This window comes from Schistocerca nitens, chromosome 9 (assembly GCF_023898315.1).
Source record: "Schistocerca nitens isolate TAMUIC-IGC-003100 chromosome 9, iqSchNite1.1, whole genome shotgun sequence".
NCBI lineage: Eukaryota > Metazoa > Arthropoda > Insecta > Orthoptera > Acrididae > Schistocerca > Schistocerca nitens.
The window spans coordinates 133,625,046-133,651,394 of record NC_064622.1 but is presented as its reverse complement, the minus strand read 5'-3'; the positions used below and the strand labels follow the sequence as shown (position 1 = coordinate 133,651,394).

General features: G+C 44.7%; 1 protein-coding gene across 1 annotated transcript in view; it reads right to left on the bottom strand.

Moving 5' to 3' along the window:
* The window catches only part of LOC126203912 (N-acetylglucosaminyl-phosphatidylinositol de-N-acetylase), a 114,612-nt gene that overhangs the window by 56,481 nt on the left and 31,782 nt on the right, over positions 1-26,349 (bottom strand). Inside the window, exon 2 of the mRNA XM_049938300.1 lies at positions 19,930-20,023. Coding sequence (XP_049794257.1) covers positions 19,930-20,023 — 94 coding nt within the window. The remainder of the gene's footprint in view (positions 1-19,929; positions 20,024-26,349) is intronic.

The window sequence follows — 26,349 nt, the reverse complement described above, 5'->3', positions numbered from 1 at the left end:
ATCCACATGTCATTCTCTCATTTCAGGGTCAGCTGCCGTGGCACCCATCTTGCAGACACTTTGTGAAACTCGAGCACATCATGCACAATGTGGTGTGCTGATCCATGACTAATCTGTAAACTTGCTGCAATGTCATTCAGTGTCACTCGGCAGTTTTCCTTCACTATGGCTTTAACTGTTGCAATGTTCTGTGGAGTCACAACTCGTTGTGCCTGACCTAGACGAGGAGCATCTTCCACTGAAGCCACACCATTTGCGAACTTCTCACTCCATTCGTAGACTTGTTGCTGTGACAAACATGCATCACTGTACTGAACCTTCATTCATCTATGAATTTCAATAGGTTTCACTACGCAAAAACCAAATAACAGAACACTGTTCTTCCCTGGTGCACGTCGCAAGTGGGGCGGCCATCTTTATACTGATACTGCGACGGTATGTGTGCATCTGCACTATGCTGCCACCTACAGGCCATTCTGCATGCTGTTTGTAGCACGCTTACCAACTTACAGGATAACGGCGCGAAATTTTGATTTGTTATTACAAATTTAAAGTTTTCATTTGACTCAGCCTCATACTTTCAAATCTTCATGACACCTTCTCTCAATGATCGCCCCCTCCCCCCCCCCCCCCTCTCTCTCTCTCTCTCTCTCTCACACACACACACACACACACACACACACACACACACACACACACAAAATTATTAAAGGAAAAATAGTTTATCGTTTACTACATTCTCGCTGTTCATGCAGTAAAACTGTCACATCAGGCATGGCATTTTAATTCCTTACTTCTTTACTAACAACTCTATTTGCAACACATTTTGCAGAATACCTCTGAATGTATCTGCAAAATTTTATCATTGTAAAACACATACTTCAGGAGATATGACACCATAAACATTGAAATGTGTGGTAAACTAGTTTTTGCTTCAAACAGAGCACAAATTACCCTGACTACACTCATCCAGTGGTTGATAAGAGGAGTTAGCAACTTCAAACAAACTTTAAAAATAATCTCAAACTGTTTCTAAACTTTTTCTGGCTTACATGCTTAATGTTGAATATTTAACACATTAACTCATTTGTAAAGTGATCAAAAGCTTGAAGTTGTTTTCTACATGGGAGTTATACACGGGAGTTCAACTATTTACAGAATTGCATGTTTACTGGCAGATCGACTGTTTCACGAGGAAGGTTCATGTATATAATATCTATTACTGCTACACCAGAGAAGTAGTCCAGCTGCAGATACTTAGTTATACCTGTGTGAAGCCACGGGTGTGTCACTAGCATAAAATTAATCAAAAAGTGGCAATATTATTCATCTTCCTATGCACAGACATACAGGCACACACATTTATATACAGACATTGGAGGTGTACGGATATTGTGAGAAGGGTGGTGGATGAATTACTCTCAGGTGATGTAGCTCTTTGTTCCAGGTGTTCCACGCTATACATCTATAGTGTGATTAAAATTACTTGATAGTCGATGCATATAACTTGCTATTACAGTGTTCCCACACTGGCTGCTCCTTGGTGAAAAGTGATGCGAAACACAGCAGTCACTTCACAAGTGCTGAAGTGCTAGTTTTTAAAATATAATGTTGGACCTTTTGTATTGTATCTCCCTTTTGAGTATCTGCTGATTGGACTTTACCACTGACTCCTTTTCCTGTGTAAAGGAACACTGGGCTAACCCAGCAATATTTGTGGATCCTAAGTTATCACTTTGAATAAAATACAGTGAAAAATCTCTTATTTAGACAGAATTCTTTTGTTCAATAGATAAAAGTCTACTCGCCAAGGGCGACAGAACACACACATAAAAGACTGTTGTGACTGTCAAGCATTCGGAGCCAATGGCTCCTTCTCCAGGCAGAAGGGTTGAAGAGAAAGGAAGAAGGACTGGAAGGTCTAGGTAAAGGGTTAGATTTTGGGAAAGTTATCCAGATTGGTTGGTTGGTTTGTGGGGGTTTGAAGGGACCAGACTACAAAGGCCATTGGTTCCTTGTTCCACGGGGAAAAAAAGGACCGGAGATGACAACAGACAACACAGAACAAGAAAGACACAGACAAAGACCACAGACAAAAGGAATTAAAAGCACACAGATTGTGGCAGAGGTTGGCCAACCATGGAAACAAAAAAGGAAAAGCCAACCACCAAGAAACACACTAAAAACCACAATCTAAAACCGTAGGCTAAAGGTCAGACTCAACACAAAAAAAGGTACGAACCCTTAGATAGTATAATAAAAGCCCCCTGTGAGAATAAAACTCAAAACTAAGTCTGCCATTGCAGTGTCATCCGATAAAAAGTGCAGGGAGCATATCAGGCAGCACAAACATCTGCCTGAGTGGAGTTAAAAACAGAGAGTCCAACAATATGTGGACCACCGTCAATGGCGAACTATAGCGACAGAAAGGTGGGTCCTTTGCGCCGCAATAAATAGCCATGCGTCAGCCAGGTGTGACCAACGCGTAGCCGGCAGAGGACAACGGAGTCCTTGCGAGAGGCCCACAAGGAGGAGCGCCACACACCGGTAGTATCCTTGACGACCCGAAGTTTGTTGGGTGAAGGCAGGGTGCGCCATTCATCACACCACGTACTAAGGGCCTTCTGTCACAAAACTGACTGGAGATCACACTCCAAAAGGCCGATCTCTATGGTCGGTGCACTGACAGCCTGTTTGTCCAGTGTGTCAATGCGTTCATTTCCCAGGATGCCGACATGACCCGGGGTCCACACAAAGACTACAGAGGGACTCCTGGATAGCTATCACCAGGCGAGAGCAAGGAAAACACTGGTCGATAGCTTGTAAACTGCTTAGGGAGTCACTACAGATAACGAAGGACTCACCTGAGCAGGAGCGGATATACTCTAGAGCGCGAGAGATGGCTACCAGCTCAGTAGTGAAAACACTGAAGCCAGCTGGCAATGAGCGTTGTTCACAATGATCCCCTAGAGTAAGAGCATACCCAACATGACCAGCAACCATCGAACCATCAGTACAGATCACGTCAGAGCCTTGAAACGTGGCAAGGAGTGAAAGAAAGCAGCGGTGGAGGGCCTCAGGAGGGACTGAGTCCTTCGTGCCCTGTGCCGAATTGAGCTGAAGGTATGGGTGGGACAAGCACACACCACAGGGATAGACGTATATGGGCCTGAAAAACAGGTGGGAGTGGAAAAACTCAAGCGCAGAGAGAAGAGCCCGGATGTGAACCGCGATTGTACACCCTGAACGGGGCCGCCGTTCTGATGGACGACCGAGTTGGGGAACAGGAGACGGTAACTGGGGTGCCCGGGCAAGCTAAAAATGTGTGTAGCATAAGTGGCCAGTAATCATTGGCGCCGGATCCACAATGGAGGGACACCACCCATCACACGTATGCTGTTGACAGAGGTTGTGTGGAAAGCTCCAGTTGCGAGTCGGACCCCGCTGTGAAGGATGGGGTCATGCAACCGCAATGCGGAAGTTGATGCCGAACCATAATCCAGGCTCCCATAATCTAGACGGGACTGAATTAACACCTGATACAGTCGTAGAAGGTTAGACTGATTGGCTCCCCAGCTGGTGTGACTCAAGCAACAAAGAACGTTAAGATGCCGCCAGCATGTTTGTTTAAACTGCTGGATGTGGGGGGGCCAAGTCAACCGGGTATCAAAAACCAATCCCAAAAACCGATGCATCTCCACCACAGCAAGAGGTTCACCCTCAAGATAAAGTCGTGGCTCAAGGTGAACAGTGCAACACCAGTAGAAATGCATAACGCAGGTCTTGGCAGCCGAAAACTGGAAGCCATGCACTACAGCCCAAAACTGAGCCTTGCGGATAGCGCCCTGCAGCTGCCGTTCAGCAGCTGCAATGCTAGTGGAGCCATAGTATAGGCAGAAGTCATCAGCACACAAGGGAGCTGAGACAGACATTCCCACCGCTGCAGCAAGCCCATTAATTGCAACTAAAAAGAGGCAGACACTCAAGACAGATCCTTGCGGGACCTCATTCTCCTGAACTCAGAAGGAACTATGGGAGGCCGTAACTTGCACACGGCAGGAACGAAGCGACAGAAAATTTTGTATGAAAATTGGGAGCGGGCCACGAAGACCCCACCCATGATGCGTGGTGAGGATGTGATGTCGCCATGTCGTATCATACTCCTTCCGCATGTCAAAAAAGATAGCAAGAGATGCTGACAGCAGGCAAAGGCCATACGGATGGCAGACTCCAGGCACACCAGATTACCGGTGGCAGAGCGGCCCTTACGAAATCCACCCTGAGACGGAGCCAGAAGGCCCCAAGACTCAAGTAGCGAACTCAACCTCCGGCTCACCACGCGTTCGAGCAACTTGCAAAGAACATTGTTAAGGCTAATGGGGTGGTAGCTGTCCACCTCCTGTGGGTTCTTGCCAGGTATCAACACTGGGATTACGATGCTTTCCCGCCACTGAGACGGGAACTCACCCTCAACCCAAATACAGTTGAAAATGATGAGGAGGCGTTGCTGGCAGCCCACCGAGAGGTGTTTGAGCATCCGACAGTGGATGCGATCTGGCCCAGGAGACATATCAGGGCAAGCGGCTAGGGCACTTTGGAATTCCCACTCACTGAACAGAGCATTGTACAATTCAGGCTGGCGCGTGTGGAATGAAAAGCTCTGACATTCCAACTGCTCTTTCAGGGAGCGGAAGGCCAGTGGGTAATTCACAGAAGTGGAACTCTGAGCAAAATGCTCCGCTAAGCGGTTTGCAATCGTGTCCTAGTCAGTACAGACTGCTCCATTCAGGGAAATCCCAAGTACGCTAACAAGTGTCCAATAGCCATAGAGTCGCCGAATCTTTGCCCAAACCTGCGATGGAGAGGTACGGATGCCAATGGTGGAGACATACCTTTCCCAGCACTCTTGCTTGTGTCGGCAAATGAGGCAGCGGCCTCGCGCACGGAACCGTTTAAAGGCAATGAGGCGTTCCAATGAGGGATGCTGCTTATGATGCTGGAAGGCCCACCTGCGATCACTAATCTCCTCAACGATCTCAGGTGACCACCAAGGCACAATCGTCCACTGAGGGGACCTGGAAGAACAGGGAATTGCAGATTCTGCAGCAGAAGTGATGCCGGTGATGAACGAGTGAACCACCACATCAATGGCGTCATTGGAAAGAGGCTCAATGGTGAAGATGGAGGTGAACAAGTCCCAGTCAGCCTTATTCATAGCCCATCTGCAGGGACACCCATAAGAGCGGTGCTGTGGCAGTGACAGAAAGATCGGAAAGTGGTCACTACCACACAAGTCGTCATGCGTACTCAATTGGACAGATGGTAAAAGGCTAGGGCTGCAGATCAAAAGGTCAATGGCTGAGTACGCGCCATGCGCCATACTAAAATGTGTGAAGGCGCCATTATTTAAGAGGGAAAGGTTGAGCTGTGCCAACACCTGCTCAACGACTGTGCCTCGAGCGTTGCCACTAATCCACCCCACAGAGCGTTACGGGCGTTGAAGTCGCCCAGTAACAGGAAAGGTGGTGGCAATTGGGCTATCAGCGCAGCCAATATATGCTGCAGGACACCGCCATCCGGTGGAAGATAGAGACTGCAGACAGTAACAGCCTGAGGTGTCCACACCTGAACAGCGATAGCCTCTAAAGGTGTTTGAAGAGGGACACACTCGCTGTAAAGGGAGTGAAGGACGTAGATGCACACACCACCAGATACCGTCTCATAAACTGCCCAGTTCTTATAATAACCCCGATATCCATGGAGGGTGGGGCTTTGCATCACTGGAAACCAAGTTTCCTGGAGAGAAATGCTGAAGAAAGGGTGAAAGCTGATAAGTTGGCGGAGCTCAGCAAGGTGGTGGAAAAACCGCTGCAATTCCACTGGAGGATGACATTGCCCGTGGCCGAAATCGGTGTGAAGGGACTGAGGAAGCAGTTTACACCGCTGGGCCACCTGCTGCCACCGACTGAATGTGTGTACATTTGACATCAATAGTGTCTGAGGGTCCAGCGAAATCTAGGTCCTCAGTGGACACCAGAATGTCCACCACATCCTCAGACACAAAGCTTACAGGTTGCTGTGGGGTGGGTGCCACCGCAGGTTCCTTGTTCTTATAGGTCTTCTTCTTGCACTTTTCTCGCTGCTCTTTGGGTTTCATTGGCTGGGAGGGCTTTACTGATTCAGTCTCTGGGACTGAGGAGGATCGTGAAGCCCTATGACCAACTGCTTGTGGGCACTTATGCCACTGGCGGGCGTCATCCTTCCCACTAGTGGGAACCTTGGAAGGGAGGGCTCCAAGGGACCCCTTGCGAGCAAGAGGAGCCGAAGAAGTTAGACGCTTCTGCGGCTTATAAGGGGGGATGGACGTCCCCGATGGGTGGAGGGAGGGGTTGGGGGGTTGCTCCCGAAGTAGGTGGCGCTTGATGTCACAGTGGTAGACCATCACCTTGACCTTCTCAGGTAAAGTATCACCCTCGAAGGCCAGGATGGAGGCAGCGGTAGGAACCTGATTATCCCTTGGACCCCGATGAATGCACCGGACAAAATGAACACCTCACTGCTCTAAATTGCCGTGCAGCTCGTCATGAGACTGCAAAAGAAGGTCCCTATGGAATATAATACCCTGGACCATATTTAAACTCTTGTGGGGTGTGATGGTAGCTGAAACATCCCCAACTTGTCACAAGCAAGTAACCTTCGTGACTGGACAGAGGATGCTGTTTTTATCAAAACTGACCCAGAGCACATTTTGGACAAGCCCTCCACCTTCCCAAACTTGTCCTCTAAATGCTCTATAAAGAACTGAGGCTTCGTCGCCATGAAAGACTCCTCATCAGCTCTCGTATAAACTAGAAACTGAGGCAAAGAAGTCTCGCTGCCATCCTTAGCCTTTCGCTCCTCCCATGGTATGGCCAGAGAGGGGAACGATTTTGGATCGTATTTCTGAGTGTTGAATTGAGCCGTAGAACGCTTAGAGACTGCTGGCGGCTGGCCACCAGCAAGAGATGATGTACCATGCTTCATTGCGGGTCATCCGCCCTGATGCCAACCACTCTGACCAAGGGCCCAACCCCGTGGGCACCACACCTAGCCTCAGGGAGGGACACCTGGCAGGATGGCCATTGCCGGGAGTCCCAATGCCCCAGGGAGATATACATCTACTCCTTGGCATATGTTGGGAGTTAACGGCACAGGCATCAGCAGAGCAATCCCCGTGTTGTCAGGGGGCTACAACCAACAGGGTACATGGCGGCCCCTCCACAACGGACTGGCTACCATGCTGGATATTAGGTGCAAGGAAGGCCTTGGTCGTCATCTCCGCAGAAAACGACACTGCATAGTGCATGGCGGAAATCACACCCAGGAACGTATCCGCGCCCAAGAGACTGAGAGCGAGCGGGACTGCAATGCGACGATGAGAAAGCTGGCTAAAGGTCTCAATGCACGATGGACACAATGCACCAAGTAAGGTGCCCTTCCCCATTTGGCTCATTCTTCGGAATAATTTTGAAATTTGGAGGTCAAACCTGAGAGCGGACCATCACATAAGGGTCAAAACATGAGAGACTCCTTTTAGTCACCTCTTATGACAGGCAGGGATACCACTGGCCTTTTCTTACCCCCATACCCGTAGGGGGGAAAGTCATCCAGAACTGCAGGTCAGGGGAGACTTACTGTACGGGATGAGAAGGAAAGGAATCAGTCTTCCCTTTAAAATGTAGAATGGTGTCCCTTATAGGTAAATTAAAAATACGACAAGAATGATTAAAATGAAAACACACACATATATCTGCAGAAAACTGAAAACCCGTCTTCACAGCTCAGTCCATCAACCTCCACATTATACATTGCAACTGATAGGTCGCTGTTGCAACACTGGAGGAGGAACTGAAAACAGCAAAATCATCCACAAATATGGAGCAGTCTACAGGAATCCTTACCATAGATGTGATACTGCATATAGCTATGGCAAAGAGGTTAACACTTAAAACACTGCACTGAGGAACACCATTCTCCTGCTCTAAACGATCCTACAGCGTGTCGCCAACGATAGGTCTAAAAAACCAATTAGACAAGAAGGGCCATATGAGAATGAGGGGGGGGGGGGGGGCCACAAAGACCCCATTGATGGAGTCGCATAAGAATATTATGTCTCCAAGTGTTGTATGCTTTACTGACATCAAAGAATGTGTCGATACAGTGATGTTTACGTAGGAAACCTGCTGAACAGCTGCCTCTAGAGGGGGTCAGATTGTTGACGTTGGACCAAAATCTCCGGAATCCACACTGAGGGGAGTTGCCTGGTCTCTAACAATGAGACCAGGCACAGCTCGTTAAGGCAGTGCTCCAGTAACTACAGGGGCATGTGCAGTGCTTTCCTGGTTTGAGGTGAGGTATCAAAACTGCCTCTCACCACAAGTTGGGGAAGTTGCCTGTCTGCTATACAAGATTAAAACATTTGAGGAGGATTTCCTTTGATGCTGTTGACAAATGTCAAAGCATGCAGTACTGGATTTCATCATGACCAGGTTCAGTATCACAAATCTGACATGTTGATTCTACTTCCCACATGGAGAAAGGGCAGTTGTGAGACTCAGAATTGTGGGATCTGAAACCTAACTTGCCACTCTCTGCAGCTGCACAGTAGCAGCAAAACACTGGATCTTGGCTTGCATCGTCAGTAATCCTGCAAAATGCTCTGCCGTCATCCGACTGATATCTCCAGATGTTGTTCGAAGGCACCCTCGTTTCAGCACTGTCATTATTGGTAAACAGCCATGTCCTGTGGCTTCCCATACTTTTGTGGAAAAAGTGGAATGGTTGATGGAGTCCAGTAATGCTTGCCATGGCCTTTTCTTGCTCTCCTTAATTACACATCGAGACTTAGCTCTCTTGACCAGGAAGGTTACGAGGTTGTCTGCTGCTGGGCAGTACTTAAACCGTCGATCACTGGTCACCAAGCAACAGGTTGCCTCCTAAATTACCCGAGGACATTGGGACTGATATGACAGCAGCATGATGGATTATTTGTGTGATATGGTCCACCCATTATTGCATGCTGTTGTGGTGTTTAAACACAGCTAGCTGGCTGAACAATGTCCAGTTAGCCCTGCTGACCATCCAGTTTGGTGGTTTCTGCGCAGGTAATGCTCTCTCCAGGAGATGAGCGAGGAGTGGGAAGTAGTCACTGGAAAGAAGGTTGTCAACGACTTCCCCCTGAACAGTGTCTGAAAGGGCTGGAAAGAAAAGAAAAGAAAAAGAGAGGTTGATGGCTGACAATGACCCTGTAGCAGCAAAGAAACAAGTGGAGTACCTGTGCTAAGAATGCACAGCTCATGAGACGTCATGAGGCTCTCCAAAACTTGACCCCAGGGGCAAATAAACGTCAAACACCACAACATATGATCGGCACTGAAGTCTCCCAGTAGCAGAAATGGTTGAGAAAGTTTTATATGACCTATCAGAGCCTCAGAGTCAATAACATCGTGTGGAGGTAAATATAGCGAACAAACTGTTATCCTCTGACATACATGACTGCAAGCGCAACTGCCTGCAGATCAGTAGCCAGGGGGGGAGCAGATGATTGGTGTGCCTTCTCTTGGCCCTTTCCCCATTCACATCATCCTTATGATAAGAGTGTACACCTCCTTAGGATAGGGGCATCAGATGCTCTAAAATGCACTTTCTGCAAACACAAAAACAAGAGGCATTCCTAAGTTAGCAGTTTCAGTTCCTCCTTGTGTCCTGAACCCATTAATATTCCACTGTAGAATGAGAGCCATCTATCGTGAGGCTAGCACTTTCATCCTGGTTTTCTGCCCTTGAGGCGAGCCCACAATGTGTGGAGGTTCAGTCGTGGGATGAGATCAAGGTTCATTGCCTCTGAAGAAGAATTGGGAGAGACTTCTGAAGAATGACATATATATATAATAGAGGGAAACATTCCACGTAGGAAAAATATATCTGAAAACAAAGATGATGTGACTTACCAAATGAAAGTGCTGGCAGGTCGACAGACACACAAACGAACACAAACATACACACAAAATTCAAGCTTTCGCAACAAACTGTTGCCTCATCAGGAAAGAGGGAAGGAGAGGGAAAGACGAAAGGATGTGGGTTTTAATGGAGAAGGTAAGGAGTCATTCCAATCCCGGGAGCGGAAAGACCTACCTTAGGGGGGAAAAAAGGACGGGTATACACTCGCACACACACACATATCCATCCACACATATACAGACACAAGCAGACATCTCACAAGCAGACATATTTAAAGACAAAGAGTTTGGGCAGAGATGTCAGTCGAGGCAGAAGTGCAGAGGCAAAGATGTTGTTGAATGACAGGTGAGGTATGAGTGGCGGCAACTTGAAATTAGCGGAGATTGAGGCCTGGTGGATAACGAGAAGAGAGGATATATTGAAGAGCAAGTTCCCATCTCCGGAGCTCGGATAGGTTGGTGTTAGTGGGAAGTATCCAGATAACCCGGACGGTGTAACACTGCGCCAAGATGTGCTGGCCGTGCACCAAGGCATGTTTAGCCACAGGGTGATCCTCATTACCAACAAACACTGTCTGCCTGTGTCCATTCATGCGAATGGACAGTTTGTTGCTGGTCATTCCCACATAGAATGCATCACAGTGTAGGCAGGTCAGTTGGTAGATCACATTGGTGCTTTCACACGTGGCTCTGCCTTTGATCGTGTACACCTTCCGGGTTACAGGACTGGAGTAGGTGGTGGTGGGAGGGTGCATGGGACAGGTTTTACACTGGGGGCGGTTACAAGGGTAGGAGCCAGAGGGTAGGGAAGGTGGTTTGGGGATTTCATAGGGATGAACTAAGAGGTTACGAAGGTTAGGTGGACGGTGGAAAAACACTCTTGGTGGAGTGGGGAGGATTTCATGAAGGATGGATCTCATTTCAGGGCAGGATTTGAGGAAGTCGTATCCCTGCTGGAGAGCCACATTCAGAATCTGATCCAGTCCCGGAAAGTATCCTGTCACAAGTGGGGCACTTTTGTGGTTCTTCTGTAGGAGGTTCTGGGTTTGAGAGGATGAGGAAGTGGCTCTGGTTATTTGCTTCTGTACCAGGTCGGGAGGGTAGTTGCAGGATGCGAAAGCTGTTGTCAGGTTGTTGGTGTAATGCTTCAGGGATTCCGGACTGGAGCAGATTCGTTTGCCACGAAGACCTAGGCTGTAGGGAAGGGACCGTTTGATGTGGAATGGGTGGCAGCTGTCGTAATGGAGGTACTGTTGCTTGTTGGTGGGTTTGATGTGGACGGACGTGTGAAGCTGGCCATTGGACAGGTGGAGGTCAACATCAAGGAAAGTGGCATGGGATTTGGAGTAGGACCAGGTGAATCTGATGGAACCAAAGGAGTTGAGGTTGGAGAGGAAATTCTGGAGTTCTTCTTCACTGTGAGTCCAGATCATGAAGATGTCATCAATAAATCAGTACCAAACTTTGGGTTGGCAGGCCTGGGTAACCAAGAAGGCTTCCTCTAAGTGACCCATGAATAGGTTGGCGTACGAGGGGGCCATCCTGGTACCCATGGCTGTTCCCTTTAATTGTTGGTATGTCTGGCCTTCAAAAGTGAAGAAGTTGTGGGTCAGGATGAAGCTGGCTAAGGTAATGAGGAAAGAGGTTTTTGGTAGGGTGGCAGGTGATCGGTGTGAAAGGAAGTGCTCCATCGCAGCGAGGCCCTGGACGTGTGGAATATTAGTGTATAAGGAAGTGGCATCAATGGTTACAAGGATGGTTTCCGGGGGTAACAGATTGGGTAAGGATTCCAGGTGTTCGAGAAAGTGGTTGGTGTCTTTGATGAAGGATGGGAGACTGCATGTAATGGGTTGAAGGTGTTGATCTACGTAGGCAGAGATACGTTCTGTGGGGGCTTGGTAACCAGCTACAATGGGGCGGCCGGGATGATTGGGTTTGTGAATTTTAAAAAGAAGGTAGAAGGTAGGGGTGCGGGGTGTCCTTGGGGTCAGGAGGTTGATGGAGTCAGGTGAAAGGTTTTGCAGGGGGCCTAAGGTTCTGAGGATTCCTTGAAGCTCCGCCTGGACATCGGGAATGGGGTTACCTTGGCAAACTTTGTATGTGGTGTTGTCTGAAAGCTGACGCAGTCCCTCAGCCACATACTCCCGACGATCAAGTACCACGGTCGTGGAACCCTTGTCCGCCGGAAGAATGACGATGGATCGGTCAGCTTTCAGATCACGGATAGCCTGGGCTTCAGCAGTGGTGATGTTGGGAGTAGGATTAAGGTTTTTTTTAAGAAGGATTGAGATGCAAGGCTGGAAGTCAGAAATTCCTGGAAGGTTTGGAGAGGGTGATTTTGAGGAAGAGGAGGTGGGTCCCGCTGTGACGGAGGACGGAACTGTTCCAGGCAGGGTTCAATTTGGATGGTGTCTTGGGGAGTTGGATCATTAGGAGTAGGATTAGGATCATTTTTCTTCGTGGCAAAGTGATATTTCCAGCAGAGAGTACGAGTGTAGGACAGTAAATCTTTGACGAGGGCTGTTTGGTTGAATCTGCGAGTGGGGCTGAAGGTGAAGCCTTTGGATAGGACAGAGGTTTCGGATTGGGAGAGAGGTTTGGAGGAAAGGTTAACTACTGAATTAGGGTGTTGTGGTTCCAGATTGCGTTGATTGGAATTTTGAGGTTTTGGAGGGAGTGGAGCTGGAAGTGGGAGATTGAGTAGATGGGAGAGACTGGGTTTGTGTGCAATGAGAGGGGGTTGAGGTTTGCTGGAAAGGTTGTGAAGGGTGAATGAGTTGCCTTTCCGGAGGTGGGAAACCAGGAGATTGGATAGTTTTTTGAGGTGGAGGGTGGCATGCTGTTCTAATTTACGGTTGGCCTGTAGGAGGATGCTCTGAACAGCCGGTGTGGATGTGGGAGAGGAAAGATTAAGGACTTTTATTAAGGATAGGAGTTGACGGGTGTGTTCATTGGTTGAGTTGATGTGTAGGTGAAGGATTAGGTGGGTGAGGGCAATGGATTGTTCAGTTTGGAACTGGTATAGGGACTGATGGAAAGAAGGATTACAGCCAGAGATGGGAACTTTAAGTGTGAGGCCTTTGGGGGTAATGCCAAATGTCAGACAAGCCTGAGAAAATAGAATATGGGAGCGTAATCTGGCTAGGGCGAAGGCATGTTTGCGGAGGGAATGTAAATAAAACTTAATGGGGTCGTTGTGGGGGTGTTGTGAGGGTGACATGGTATTAGAAGGTGGAAAGTGTAAAATGAGGCTGAAATGAAAATGAAAATAAAAATATATGGGGAGAGGTAAAGGTGAACTGGAAAGTAACTGGAGATCTGGTGTGAAAAAAGGCGAGAAGGTGTTGGTTACAGCTGGGCTATGTTGGACTTGGGTTGGTAGACAATGATGTGCACAAAGGTTAGGTGGTTGTGTTGCCTGTGGCTAAACATGCCTTGGTGCACGGCCAGCACATCTTGGCACAGTGTTACACCGTCCGGGTTATCTGGATACTTCCCACCAACACCAACCTATCCGAACTCCGGAGATGGGAACTTGCTCTTCAATATATCCTCTCTTCCCGTTACCCACCAGGCCTCAATCTCCGCTAATTTCAAGTTGCCGCCACTCATACCTCACCTGTCATTCAACATCATCTTTGCCTCTTCACTTCCGCCTCGACTGACATCTCTGCCCAAACTCTTTGTCTTTAAATATGTCTGCTTGTGAGATGTCTGCTTGTGTCTGTATATGTGTGGATGGATATGTGTGTGTGTGCGCGCGCGAGTGTATACCCGTCCTTTTTTCCCCCTAAGGTAAGTCTTTCCGCTCCCGGGATTGGAATGACTCCTTACCCTCTCCCTTAAAACCCACATCCTTTCGACTTTCCCTCTCCTTCCCTCTTTCCTGATGAGGCAACAGTTTGTTGCGAAAGCTTGAATTTTGTGTGTGTGTTTGTGTGTCTATCGACCTGCCAGCACTTTCGTTCGGTAAGTCACATCATCTTTGTTTTTAGATATATTTTCCCCATGTGGAATGTTTCCCTATATATATATATATATATATATATATATATATATATATATATATATATATATATATATATATATATATATATATGAGACCTCTTTATATGGAATGCACTTTGCAGTCTTCATATCTTGTATCTTTCATTCTTCAAGGAATATGCCGCAGTTCTGACTCCAGACAGGGTGAGCTCCAGAGCAATTCACACACTTCAAATGAGATGTGCAAGTGGCACCTTCGTGAGCAGACTTACCATATTTGCCGTAAGTGGCTTCCCTGTGACACCCAACAGTAGTATGCCCGAAGTGCTGACACTTGAAACAGCGCATAAAGTCACACACTTAAGTGAAGGAAACCTGCCTTAATGTGCTCAGAAAGTTTTGTGCTATTAAACGTCAGGATAAAGAGTCAGACTTTATAAGATTCCCCATCCATCCTCTGCACGATACGAGGGCTGTTTTTATTTTTTCAACCTACGATCGTCCATCTAAGCAAGTAAGAGGTAGGGAGGGGCCGGATCTGCGCATCATGCGATTGCGCAGCTCCCCCACCACAACCTCTGCCGTTTTCAGCTGCAGTGTGTCAGTCGTAGTCGAGCTATGTCTGTGTAAACGTGGCCGCTACGCTCAATGCTCCCGCCAAATGCGAGTTACGAAGTGTAATCCGTTTTCTGCAAGCAGAAGGATGTAGTGCTGCGGAAATCCATCACAGAATGAGCAATGTGCATGGTAACAACGTTATGAGTGATGGTAGTGTTCGGGAATGGTGTTGAAAAATTAAAGAAGGACGAACAGATGTCCATGATGAAGGTAGACAAGGTCGCAAGTCTGTCGCCACTGTAGGCCTCGTTGAGCGTGTTGATCAGGCAGTGAGATGCAAACGAAGGTTTACAATTAGCGAATTGTCTGATGAATTTCCAGACATTTCAAGGTCTGCTTTGTACACAATTGTACACAATTGTGACTCAAGACCTAGGCTATCAGAAATTGTGTGCACATTGGATCCCAAAAATGCTGAGTACCGACCACAAAATGCAAAGGATGGCATCAGCATTATCGTTTCTCACACGTTATGCCATTGAGGGTAACATTTTTTGAAATTGATTGTTACTGGCAATGAAACGTGGGTCTTCTATGATAATCCTGAAACAAAGGAACAATCAAGGCAGTGGATGCACACAGCTTCCCCAAGCAAGCCAAAGTAGTTTAAACATTCACTGACAAAAAGACAAACAATGGCCACTGTGTTTTGGGACCATAAAGGAGTGCTGCTGGTGGACTTTATGGAGCAAGCTACGACGATAACCAAGGAAGTTTATTGTGAAACTTTACGTCGTCTCCGCAGAGCCATTCAAAACAAACGCAGAGGAATGCTTTCGTCTGGCGTTGTTTTGATCCATGACAACGCCCGACCACACAGTGCCATCATAACAAAAGACTTCCTCAAAAAGTTTAAATGGGAAGTTTTTGAACATCCACCGTACAGCCCAGACCTAGCACCAAGTGATTATCACCTGTTCCGAGAACTGAAGTCATGGTTAGGTGGGCAGCGCTTCGCTACTAGCGAAGAATTTCAGGACGCAATCAAGACTTACCTCTCCTCACTGGCGGCAACATTCTTCGAGGAAGGCATTGAAAAGCTTGTGTCATGACAAGTGCCTCGTTTTGGTGATTATGTAGAAAAATAAGTTGAAACTTTACTGTACTTTTGATAATAAAATTATTATTTTCTGTGGATTTTTCTTTTACTTACAGACAATCGGAGGTGAGGGGGGGGGGAGGGGGGGGGGGGGGGAAGAGACCAGCCCTCGTATTTTGCATGGCGACTATACCTTCTAGAGCCCATTCATCTTTCAATTCCTCCTTGGGAACATCCATCAATCCCTGCACATCACAACAACTTCGCTGTAATTCAAGCTGATGTGCAGCTTAGTGCTGATGAAACATTCCCCAAAGCACTGAGCTTTTTGGAGGTTCTTAACTTGTTGGGAACTAGATGTTTCCACCAACATTGTCCCATTACACAATTGCTTAACTGATTTTAAACTGCTAAAAATGCCTTCTAACCCTTTTTGAATATTTGAGGTTCATTCAAATGAAACCTGGTCAGTGCATCTACCTTTGCCTTACACATAAGGTGGCACCACGTAACTGTGGGTACGGTGCTGCCATCTATTGGTAGAGAGACTGACAAGTGCATACCATTTGATGTTGCACAGCGCCAGTGTGGTTTCACGCAAAGAGAAGGTGTTCACCCAAGTTATCATCCACTATTGAAACATGTACTTGAGTAAGCAGGAACAACGAGTGATTTCATTTTTGGTGGCAAAGGGAGTTGGAGACTGTGAAATGTATCGGCGGATAAAGGCTGTGTATGGTGAGTACAGTCCGAGTCGTTCACGTGTTTTGGAATGGCGCAAATTATTCCTTGAGAGCGTGAGTCATTGGGAGACGATGCTCATCCTGGACAGGCTCACCATGTTATCACACCAGAAATGGTAGCGGAAGTGTATGCTTTAGCCTTGGACAACCACAGCATGACAGTGGACAAGATACATCGGTTACTGGGTATTAGCATGGGCACTGCCCACATCATAATGCATCAACACTTGAATTTTTGAAAAATCTGTGTGCAGTGGGTTTTCCACCAACTGACCGCAGAACATCGCAATACTCAAATGGTGCTCTCTTTGAGTCATCTGCAACGTTATCATGAAGAAGAATACAGCTTTCTGTCATTATTGTCACAGGTGACGAAACATGGTGTCACCATTTTGAACCAGAAAGCAAGCATCAGAGCAAGCAAGGGAAACATGTGAACTCCAAAGAAATCAAAGGCCGTACATACCAGTTCTGGTAAGGGCATGATGTCCTCCTTTTTTGACCACAAGGGTCCATTGCTTGTTGAGTTTCTGGAACGGGGAACCACCATCAATGCCCAACGTTATCAAGCAACTTAACAGAACCTTAGATGAGCCATCAAGTCAAAACGCCAAGACATGTTGCCCAATGGCATTATCCTCCTGCATGATAATGCCCGCACATACACGGCCAATGTGGTGAAGACGACATTGCAGCTGTTTTGGTGGGAAACGCTGGAACATCCACCATACAGTCCAAACCTTTCACCATGTCACTTTCAAGTGTTTGGATCTCTAAAACAAGCTATTCATGGACATTGATTCGCAAAGGACGACAAAGTGTGTGACTGGGTCCAGGCCTGGATCCAACAGCAGCCTACTAGTTTCTTCAAGGACGGAATCAACCGGCTAGTGTCGCAATGGGATAAATGTGTGTACAGTTTTGGTGACTATTTTTGAGTATGTGTACTGAGTATAACTACAGTTTTGAATTAATAAAATCGTTACCGTTACTTTACGTTAATAATTAGGTTTAATTTCAATGCCTCTTATAGAAAGGCAAAACTTTCTCAAAGCTACCCTCTTTCCTTTTTACTATTAAAAACACAATCTGACTGCCAGCAAGTGATCTGTTACTACATCAAAAACTTTTAGAATTTATTTCCAAGTCAGGAGGACTGGCTACATGAATGCTCTAATTTGATGAGGTGTTAGTACATACAAGCAGCCCACCCTTTCTGCTGGAAGCAGGAGAAGGAGATGATTTCGAGGGTCCATCTCAGTACTAAAAGCAGGTAGGGAAATAAAAGTCCACCTACACAGAGCCCCACATGTCTTTTTATACTACTGAGGTATGACGGGATCCCCAGAGACTGCCTGCAAAAGACTGTTCCACTTCAACAGCCATGAATCTCATCAGCGTGAAACACACCTTGAGATTTTTTTTTTTAACCATCCTCATGATCTGTGCGGTCAAGCCAAGATCTTCATTCCCTGTGACTCACAACATTACACTGCACAGCGGTCAAAGAAGCATGCCCAGGGCATACTGTGACGGGGGATTGGCGGCACCTACCAGTCCCCAGTTGACAGACCCTTGGGTCGTCCAGTTCATATCCAGCAATGAAAGCTGAGCCTCCGAGGGGAGGCAATTAAGAGCACACTACATTTTGTTTAAATAAATATACTCACATGACGGTACACATGGAAAGCCTAAATTAGATCGGACAGGCAAAGATTTGATCCCTGGTCTTCCCAAACATTAGTCCTCTGATTAAGTCACTTTAGTGAGCGGAAGGTGTAGAGGGAGAGAAAGAGAGGTTTGGGAAGGGGGGGCAGAGAGAGGAAAGGAGGGGGGGAGAGATTCCATGAAGCATGAAAAGCTACAGCACCATCTGATTTTTTTAAAAAAAAGAAGAATATATTAAATTACCTAAACACAGGATGAAGATCTCTTCATAACTGAGTTTTAATCTTATAAAATGGAAGTTAGATACCAGGTTAACCAAGAGCTGCTTTCTTGCGCAAGAATATGACAAAATCTATTAAAACAAAGTGCAGGATGTAGACAGTACGAGCACAAAGCACTACATATTGATGCAGATTCAGCTGCTAGTATAAGAATTTTCTGTAGTCACTCCTCATAGCACAATACTTTCCCACAAAACTGTTTCAGAATCACATCACCCCATCTGCGTAACAAAAAGGAGATGATACTATAATATGAAATTGCAAAAATGAGCCAAAACGGACATCACATGATCACAGTGCAGAGAAAAGGATGCAGCAGTGTCTAAAACTAACAGCTTTTCTAAAGCTCAGACCTTCACTTCAAATGCCTAATTTGATTACAAAACAATTGTGAACTATCTATAGACCCAGAATAATGGGCGTCCAACATCTGATCACCTCAAAATGTTAGGTTCTGATATTTGTCCTTAATACTCTGGTGTTGTTACAGCACTTGTTGTTCTGATAATCCTCTCTACTCACATGCTTCTCCAGTTCATACTTCATTGCTGCCTCTCATTGTCAGTATCTCTGGGCACCCACTGCAGACTTTAACATTGCCTTTTGTGATACCTCTATTTATCTTCTTTCTCTTCTTTGTCATTGATTCATTCCTCAACAATCTATTGGAATGTTAGCCCCCTGTTGCCATTGAATTCCATTAATCCGAAGTTCTCATTTTTCTGAATAATTGTGGTTACTTTATTCCAAAAGCAGTTTATTTTGCCTGTATGAATGTGTACCACATGATCTACTGAGATGGAGCACTATTTAATAGATTGTGAAACAAATGAAAACAATAGTTCTCTTCCAACTTGTCCCAAATATAGTTTTTGAGAGCAACGTAACTATTTCAATGATGAATTCTAACAATAGCATGGGCTTATAAAAAGAATTGGAACCAAATTGCCTGCTTTCATAAAGATTTTCTTTTGTTAGCTGTTGTTCAAATTGCTGCAGCAAATAAACAAGGTTGTGAATTTGATTGTGGTGTAAGTGACGGAGATGGAAACCTTCCCAGTTAATGTTCTGCACATAAATGACGAATCAGATCTGTTAGTATAAGAGAAAATAAAACACTTAATGAAAAATCATGCTCTTCAGTATCTTGTCAACTCCAATTTGCATATTTATTCTATAAACTGATCTTTCATTTCTTATCTCTTCCAAAATAACAGATATAAAAATTCCTATCATTATAAATTTGATCACACTTAACAGAAAAGGCTGATTCTGAAACAATACCAAGCAACTTCAGCTCACTTACAGAGACGACTAGCTACTGAACACTTGCACATAAAAATTATGAGTCAGAATTAAGATACACTGATGAAACTATCAACTAGTCATTGTTTCCAGCACCAAATAGAATGTAAAATATGAACCATTTGTAAAGTAGTGTTAGCAGATAGGATTGATACAAATTCTCCAAAATGTAAACCTTGCATCCTATACTGTGCAAAAGCTAAAACAAAGAGGATAAAATTGAGAAACAAAAGCACACTTGTCAAGCAAGAAATAAATATGTAGGATTACTTGAATAAATAACATCTTACTTATAAAGAGTGATGTTACTATCTGGGATACCCAGCAAATTGCAGCTGTTCCACAATTCTTGTTTCCTCTCATTTCCTTTTTCTTCAAAGTTCCCTAAAAATAAAGTAACCCTTTTTACAAATAAAAAATACAAGTTATAACTGGCTATAGACAGCTAAATTTCTGCAGCCATCTTACACTCTAAAAATTGGTGTACAGCTAAAACCATATGTCATAAATGTTGATGAATCTCAAATCTTGACAAATTCTGCCAGTTTTTCTGAGTACATTTATTTCAGTGCTATTGACTTTGTTTCAGTCACATACAATAAAATGAGACCACAACTCTAGTAGACTGCAGTAATTTTAGCTATCTGTTGCTAACACTGTAATAAAAAAGCTAAACAATCCTCTGGCTTTCAGAACTAAAGAACCCCTTGCCAAAATAAAAAATAAGGGAAAAATAAATTCTGTAGCAAGCTGGAAAAGATAGTAGGATTAAAAATAAATCCTCCACAGTAACACTTTACAAAAAAAAACTTCTCATGGGTTGGAGGGTGAGGATTCCAACTTCCATTATTTTAGTATGATACAGAAAAATACTGGTTGAATAGAAATAACAGAATGAGTAAAGGTATCCACCAATCATACACTGGAGATGACAAGGAGTTGTTTTATGTGCCTTTCCACCACTCAAGAGATCCTCTACATAAATGGTTACCTTTTTTTATTCATCATTAAGTACTTTGCTAGCTCCTGTACTGGTCTTCACCTATTCCCCACGCCTCACTTTCAGATGAGGGAGTCATTGGATACAAAAGATTAAGACTGATATGTATATTCCCATTTTACCACTGGACCTCCTGGTTTCAGATCAGGTATAGTTCTCAGTATGTATGGACATTTTATCTCAACTATTGTTTGTAACTTTGAAACATAATCCAAATTTATAAACTAGAATCAGCACAACAGGAAAACTAACTTAAAAATACAGCATGTAACTACATGAGTAGTTACTGAAAACAGTAAAGGTAAGATAGCAACTGAGAGAACAGAAATATGGGAGAATGATAACTTGTAGATAATTGCCAAATTCACTAAGAACTGTGAAAAAAGAAAACAGTATTAATTAGAATAGAAAGCACATAGATGTTCTGTAAGATAGCAACAGCATGGTTATTAATGCCCACACTGAAATGAGATGAATATGGCTGAAAACATATAACTTCACATTTAGAAAGTAACATCTTTCTTACAACATAACTTGTTTGGGCATGCTCGCACAGTCGCATACAACCTCAAACATTTTTACTGTCTGTTTCTGTGTTAAAATAAAATAAAACAAACTCACAATGGTTATAATCATAAAGCGAAGAGATGTAGGTGATTGATCACTTTTAAATGTGAAAAAAGATAAGCCATAAAATGAATACTCACAAAAAGTTCTTCCTCATTAATTCAAAATGACATTATAAATTATGTGAAGTGTTAAAAATCAGAAGTTAAAGTCAATTGCAGCTAAAGCAGTGGGTAGTTGAGTGGTAAAATGATAGATGATTCTGGTCAGGAAATAAAATAAAGAAACTTTTAGTGTGAAATATCAAAATAAGTATTATCCAGGCATCAGATGTCAATGAGTCCTTTCTTATGATTGAGCTTTTTAAAAGATTTGCAGCATAATGTAATATCTCAATAAGAGAGGCAAGTGAAACATTTCAGTTATCACATGTGCGAGTAGTCACCTGCAAAATACTTATTTACACGAAATGTCAACTTGGCCACAAGCAGAAGATCAAAGGTTAAATACAGCAGACCAACAAATTCCCACGACAGGCAGTTCAGCACTGAACAAGATCATATACAAGCTATGTGGAAATACACATGCATTACCTGTATCTCGCCACAGCTTAAGGTGCAATGAGGCAACATGAACACTAACACAGAGAGAGCACACAGTTGACAAATCTGTTGAAAGCATTACAAATACATAATAACAAAATAAAAGTGCACATGGCCAAATGACACTAGAGGTTTAAGTGGAATGGAAATAATGGTTACCCTCATTATGCCATACAAAGCAAAGTAGCATTGTTGATCAATTATTCAAACTGATACCAAGAATCATTGAGCAAAAAAATAGTAGGGGAATATGTAAATGCAGAAGATATTCAGCAACTCATAGAAGAATAGTTAACACACTCCATCAGTCAACTACTTATGGTCAATAAAACATGGCTACTGTTATTTTACAGTGTAGTTCGAGACCATTAAATAGCAGCAAAAATTAAACAACTTTCTTGTTTGTGCAATAAGTGAAACATGAGTGAATCCAGGAGTTCATTTACATTTCTACACTACCAGGTCACAAGACCAGACAGAGAAGAAGGATTTGGTGGAGAGGCATTACTCATTTGCAATGACACTGTACTTAGTTAAGGCACAATAACATCAGCTGGTTTATTAAGTAACGCAGCATGTGAATTACTTGCAGGAGAGGTACCACAAAATTATTGTTATATGGATAAAAGATCATTGCAAGCTTCAATGGAATAAAACAGCTGACAAGTCAGTAAAAGAAGTTATTACCACAAGCAATTCGAAGTATGATAAGATTTTGTGCTCATGTTTTGTAATACAAGTCACAGGAACATCACAAAACTAAAGGGACTTCTAATGGGACACATGCACCACTATCAAAGAACACTGTTTGGGTATATGTTCACTAGCAAATAAACTTCTGGATATTGCTTGCTGAAGTTACTTCTGCAGGTTGTTTGATGTAGAAACACTCCCAATAAGTCAACTTCCACACGTGCGGAAGTAGCTTCTGCAAGTTATTAGGAACAGCAATGAACAGACTGGTGAAAGATGTAAAAGCATAACCCACACTGCCCATGGCTTTAGATTCCATTCTACTCCTGATAGACTGATACAGACATACACCGAAAGCTCTCGCAGGCAGCTGACACTTCAGGTCCATGAAATAAACTGGTCCTAAACTGTGGCCTGGCACCAACCAAGGGGGTCTATGTGGGAGAACTTGGGGAAGCAAACTTCAAGAATGATAGGAGGAGTCCTGACAGAGCTGCAAGGTGCATACCAACAAGCAATTCCACCCAAGAGCCAGTGTCAGCAGGGTTGATGCTCCCCATATGCAAAAAGGAATAGGGTATGTTGGGTGAACAGGAAACTGTCGAATGGCAATAGCACATGTGAGCAAGAGTTGGTACCATTGGAACTGAATAGGGAAGATCCCCACTTCATCAAGGAGACAGTCAATGGGATTAGTCCAGAAGGTGCCATTGGCTCTGGAGTCCACAACGATGGGCCTGGGTCTAACAGTTTCAAGGCCTAAGGTGCTGCCGAACCCTACACCTGGTAACCATAGTTCAAATGAACTGGAGTAGTGCGAGCTGCACAGCAAGATTTGTGAGTAATGAAGCAGAGAGCATTAAACTTTCATATGTAGCTAGTCTTTAGATGACAAATATGCATTACCCAAGTCAGCTTCTTGCATAGAGGAGTCACAAAATTTGAGACTGACAAATACTATCCAAGCACTGGGTGCCTGAGTAGAGTTTTGGGCCAAGATGAACTGTGGTAAGATTTCAAAAACGGAAGAACTGCATTTTTTGCAGGAGAGAATTGGAAATCATGATAAAGGCTCCACAGATGGCGTCTTGACACTAGCATTCAACCAAGGCTACAGGAGCCATTGACATTCAGCTTGGAGGTGGCCAGTGCTCCCACAGTAGTCACTAGCCCGTTGATGGCGTTGAAGAAGAGCATGATACTCAGTAAAACGCTCTGTGGGATGACATTATCTTGCCCCATGGAGACCCGAGTGAAATACTGACTCTAACCTGGAATAGCTGGTAGGACAGAAGGTCATGAATAAAAATTGGTAGGGAGGGTTGAAAGCCGCAGTCATGAAGAGTAAACTAAAATGTGACAGCGGCAGGTGATGTCGTATGCCTTATATAGGTAAAAAAGGTCTGCAATCAGGTGTCGCCATTTGAAAAAAAGAGTATCTGATTGCCATTTACAATCTACCCAGATGGTTGGTTGTGGACTGTTCCTTCCAGAAACAATAATTATAAGGAAACAACAGCCCCAATATTCGACCACAGCACGATATGTGGGCAACCATTCTTTCAGACAGTTTGCAGAGCACATTGGTGAGGCTGACTGGGCAGTAACTGTCAATGGATGTTGGGTTTTTTGTCTGTTTTAAGGATTGGAATGGAACAATGACACTATCTCACTATAGCAAAGGGAAGACATCTCCGAGGCAAATATGGTTGAAGACTCTGAGGAGATGGAGCTGTTGAGTACCAGTCAATGTTGTATCATCTGATTGTGAATGGAATTAAGGCCTGGCGCCATATTGTGATATGGGGCAAGAGCCTGAAGCAATTCCCCATCAGTGAAACGTTAATTATATACTCTACAAAAAAACCACCACCCTGAAGGAGTTATGCAAGTTGGTCATAAATTGCTACTCGTTCACAAAATTGTAAACTTTGGTGGCCGATGGAAGAATGTGCAATGCTGCAAGGCAGCTGGCAAGGATACTAACCATGGCATAAAGCCTTTGTGAATTTCGTTTTGTGTGCCCAGATGCACAGTAACTACACCTTCACAAACAGGAACACGAACAATATATGCGGATGTCAGCAAGTGTAGTGGGGGTCAAAGAAGCTGACATTTGAATAAGAGTGATGTCACTGTTTGGTGATGATGGCAGGAATGTGTGAACCACAGTTGAACACATGGTCAAGAAGGAAGCAATTGACCTAGAAAGACATAAGAATGTAAGGCCTGCACAATTTCCAGAAAGACACGCAGTCCCCCAGATTCATCATTATCATCATTCCGATGTGTAACTGGAGCTTCACTGACCAAAAGGACCATTAACAGGCAGCTCACAGAAAGGGGGCTGAGCTCACGGCGCCCCTTGTGCTGACTACCATTGACCTCCGTACTCCAACAATTCCATTTGCAGTGGTGTCGGTCACATTCGGGCTGGATTCTCACTGACTAGAGTAGGATTGTCTTCAGCCATGAATGCCGCTTCAAACTGAGCATGATGACCACTGTAGATGTGTCTGGATGTGTCCCAGGCAGCAATGGGATATTAGCCTGACTATCGCCCACCATAGAGTCTGACAACCAGGTGTGATGGTCTGAGGCGTAATTGCATTTCACAGTAGGACCCGTATGATTGTCATCCCCTATGGTTGTCATCTGAGGTACCCTTCCTGCACAGCAGGACATCAACGATATTCTACACCCCCTGTTGTTTCCCTTCATGGCAAGCCACCCTGGACTTACATTTCAGCCAGATAATGCCTGCCCGCACAGAGCAAGTGTTTCTACTGCTTGTCTCTGTGCTTGCCAAACACTACATCAGCCAACGAGGTCAGTGAATCTCTGCCCAAGTCGACAACGTTTAGAGCATTATGGGCAAGACCTTCCAACCAGCTCAGGATTTTGACCATCTAACATGCCAAATAGACAGAATTTGACACAATATCCCTCAGGAGGACAGTCAACAACTCTGTCAATCAATGCCAAGCTGAATAACTGCTTGCATAAGGGCCAGGGGTGGACCAACGCATTACTGGCTTGCTCAATTTGCGACGCTCCTTGAATAAATCATTCAATTTTTCTGAAACTGTAATCTTTTTTTTCTGTACATGTACATCACATCTACAGTTTCCCATCCCATTTGTATAATTCCTTTGTGATGTGTCTTTTTTGTTGTTGTACGAGTATATAAATCAGCATACCGAGGGGTGAAGGGGAGAATAGCAGTTGCAGCAGTGTGGATGACCATCGATGCAGTCTGACGGAAAGGGGCGAAGGTAACAGCAGAGGCATTCAGTGCCAGTTGGCTCTTCAGAGCACCCAGTGTGGTAGCCGGTCCATGTGGCACTGGCAAGGAATTGACAGGATCACCAGAAAGTGGTCACTGTCACAATGATTGTCATGTAGTGACCACTCTAGGGAAGCAATGAAATTAGTGGAAGAGATAGTTAGATCGATAGCTGAAAAGGTGACAGTGGCAGTGAAGTGGATAGAATAACCTCCACTGAGAAGGTACAGATCACGGTTGGTAAGAAACTGGTCAATTAAAAAGCCCCAACCAGACAAATTGGTGCAAGACCCCCTCCCCCACCAGATAAATTAGTACCTCCCCACATGGGGTGGTGTATACTGAAGTCACAAAGTACGAGAAATGTAAATAAGTAGCCTGTCTGGAGCTAAGTAAACATTGCAAATGGTGATCACTGAGGTTGTTTGCAGCGGCATCATTATTGCTTCCAATGTAGTACGAAGGGCAATCCATTCAATGACAATATGTGTGTGAACCAATGTACAAGTCCCTCTAAATGCTATCCCAGGACCAGCATGGTTCTGACAGAATGTACAATAAC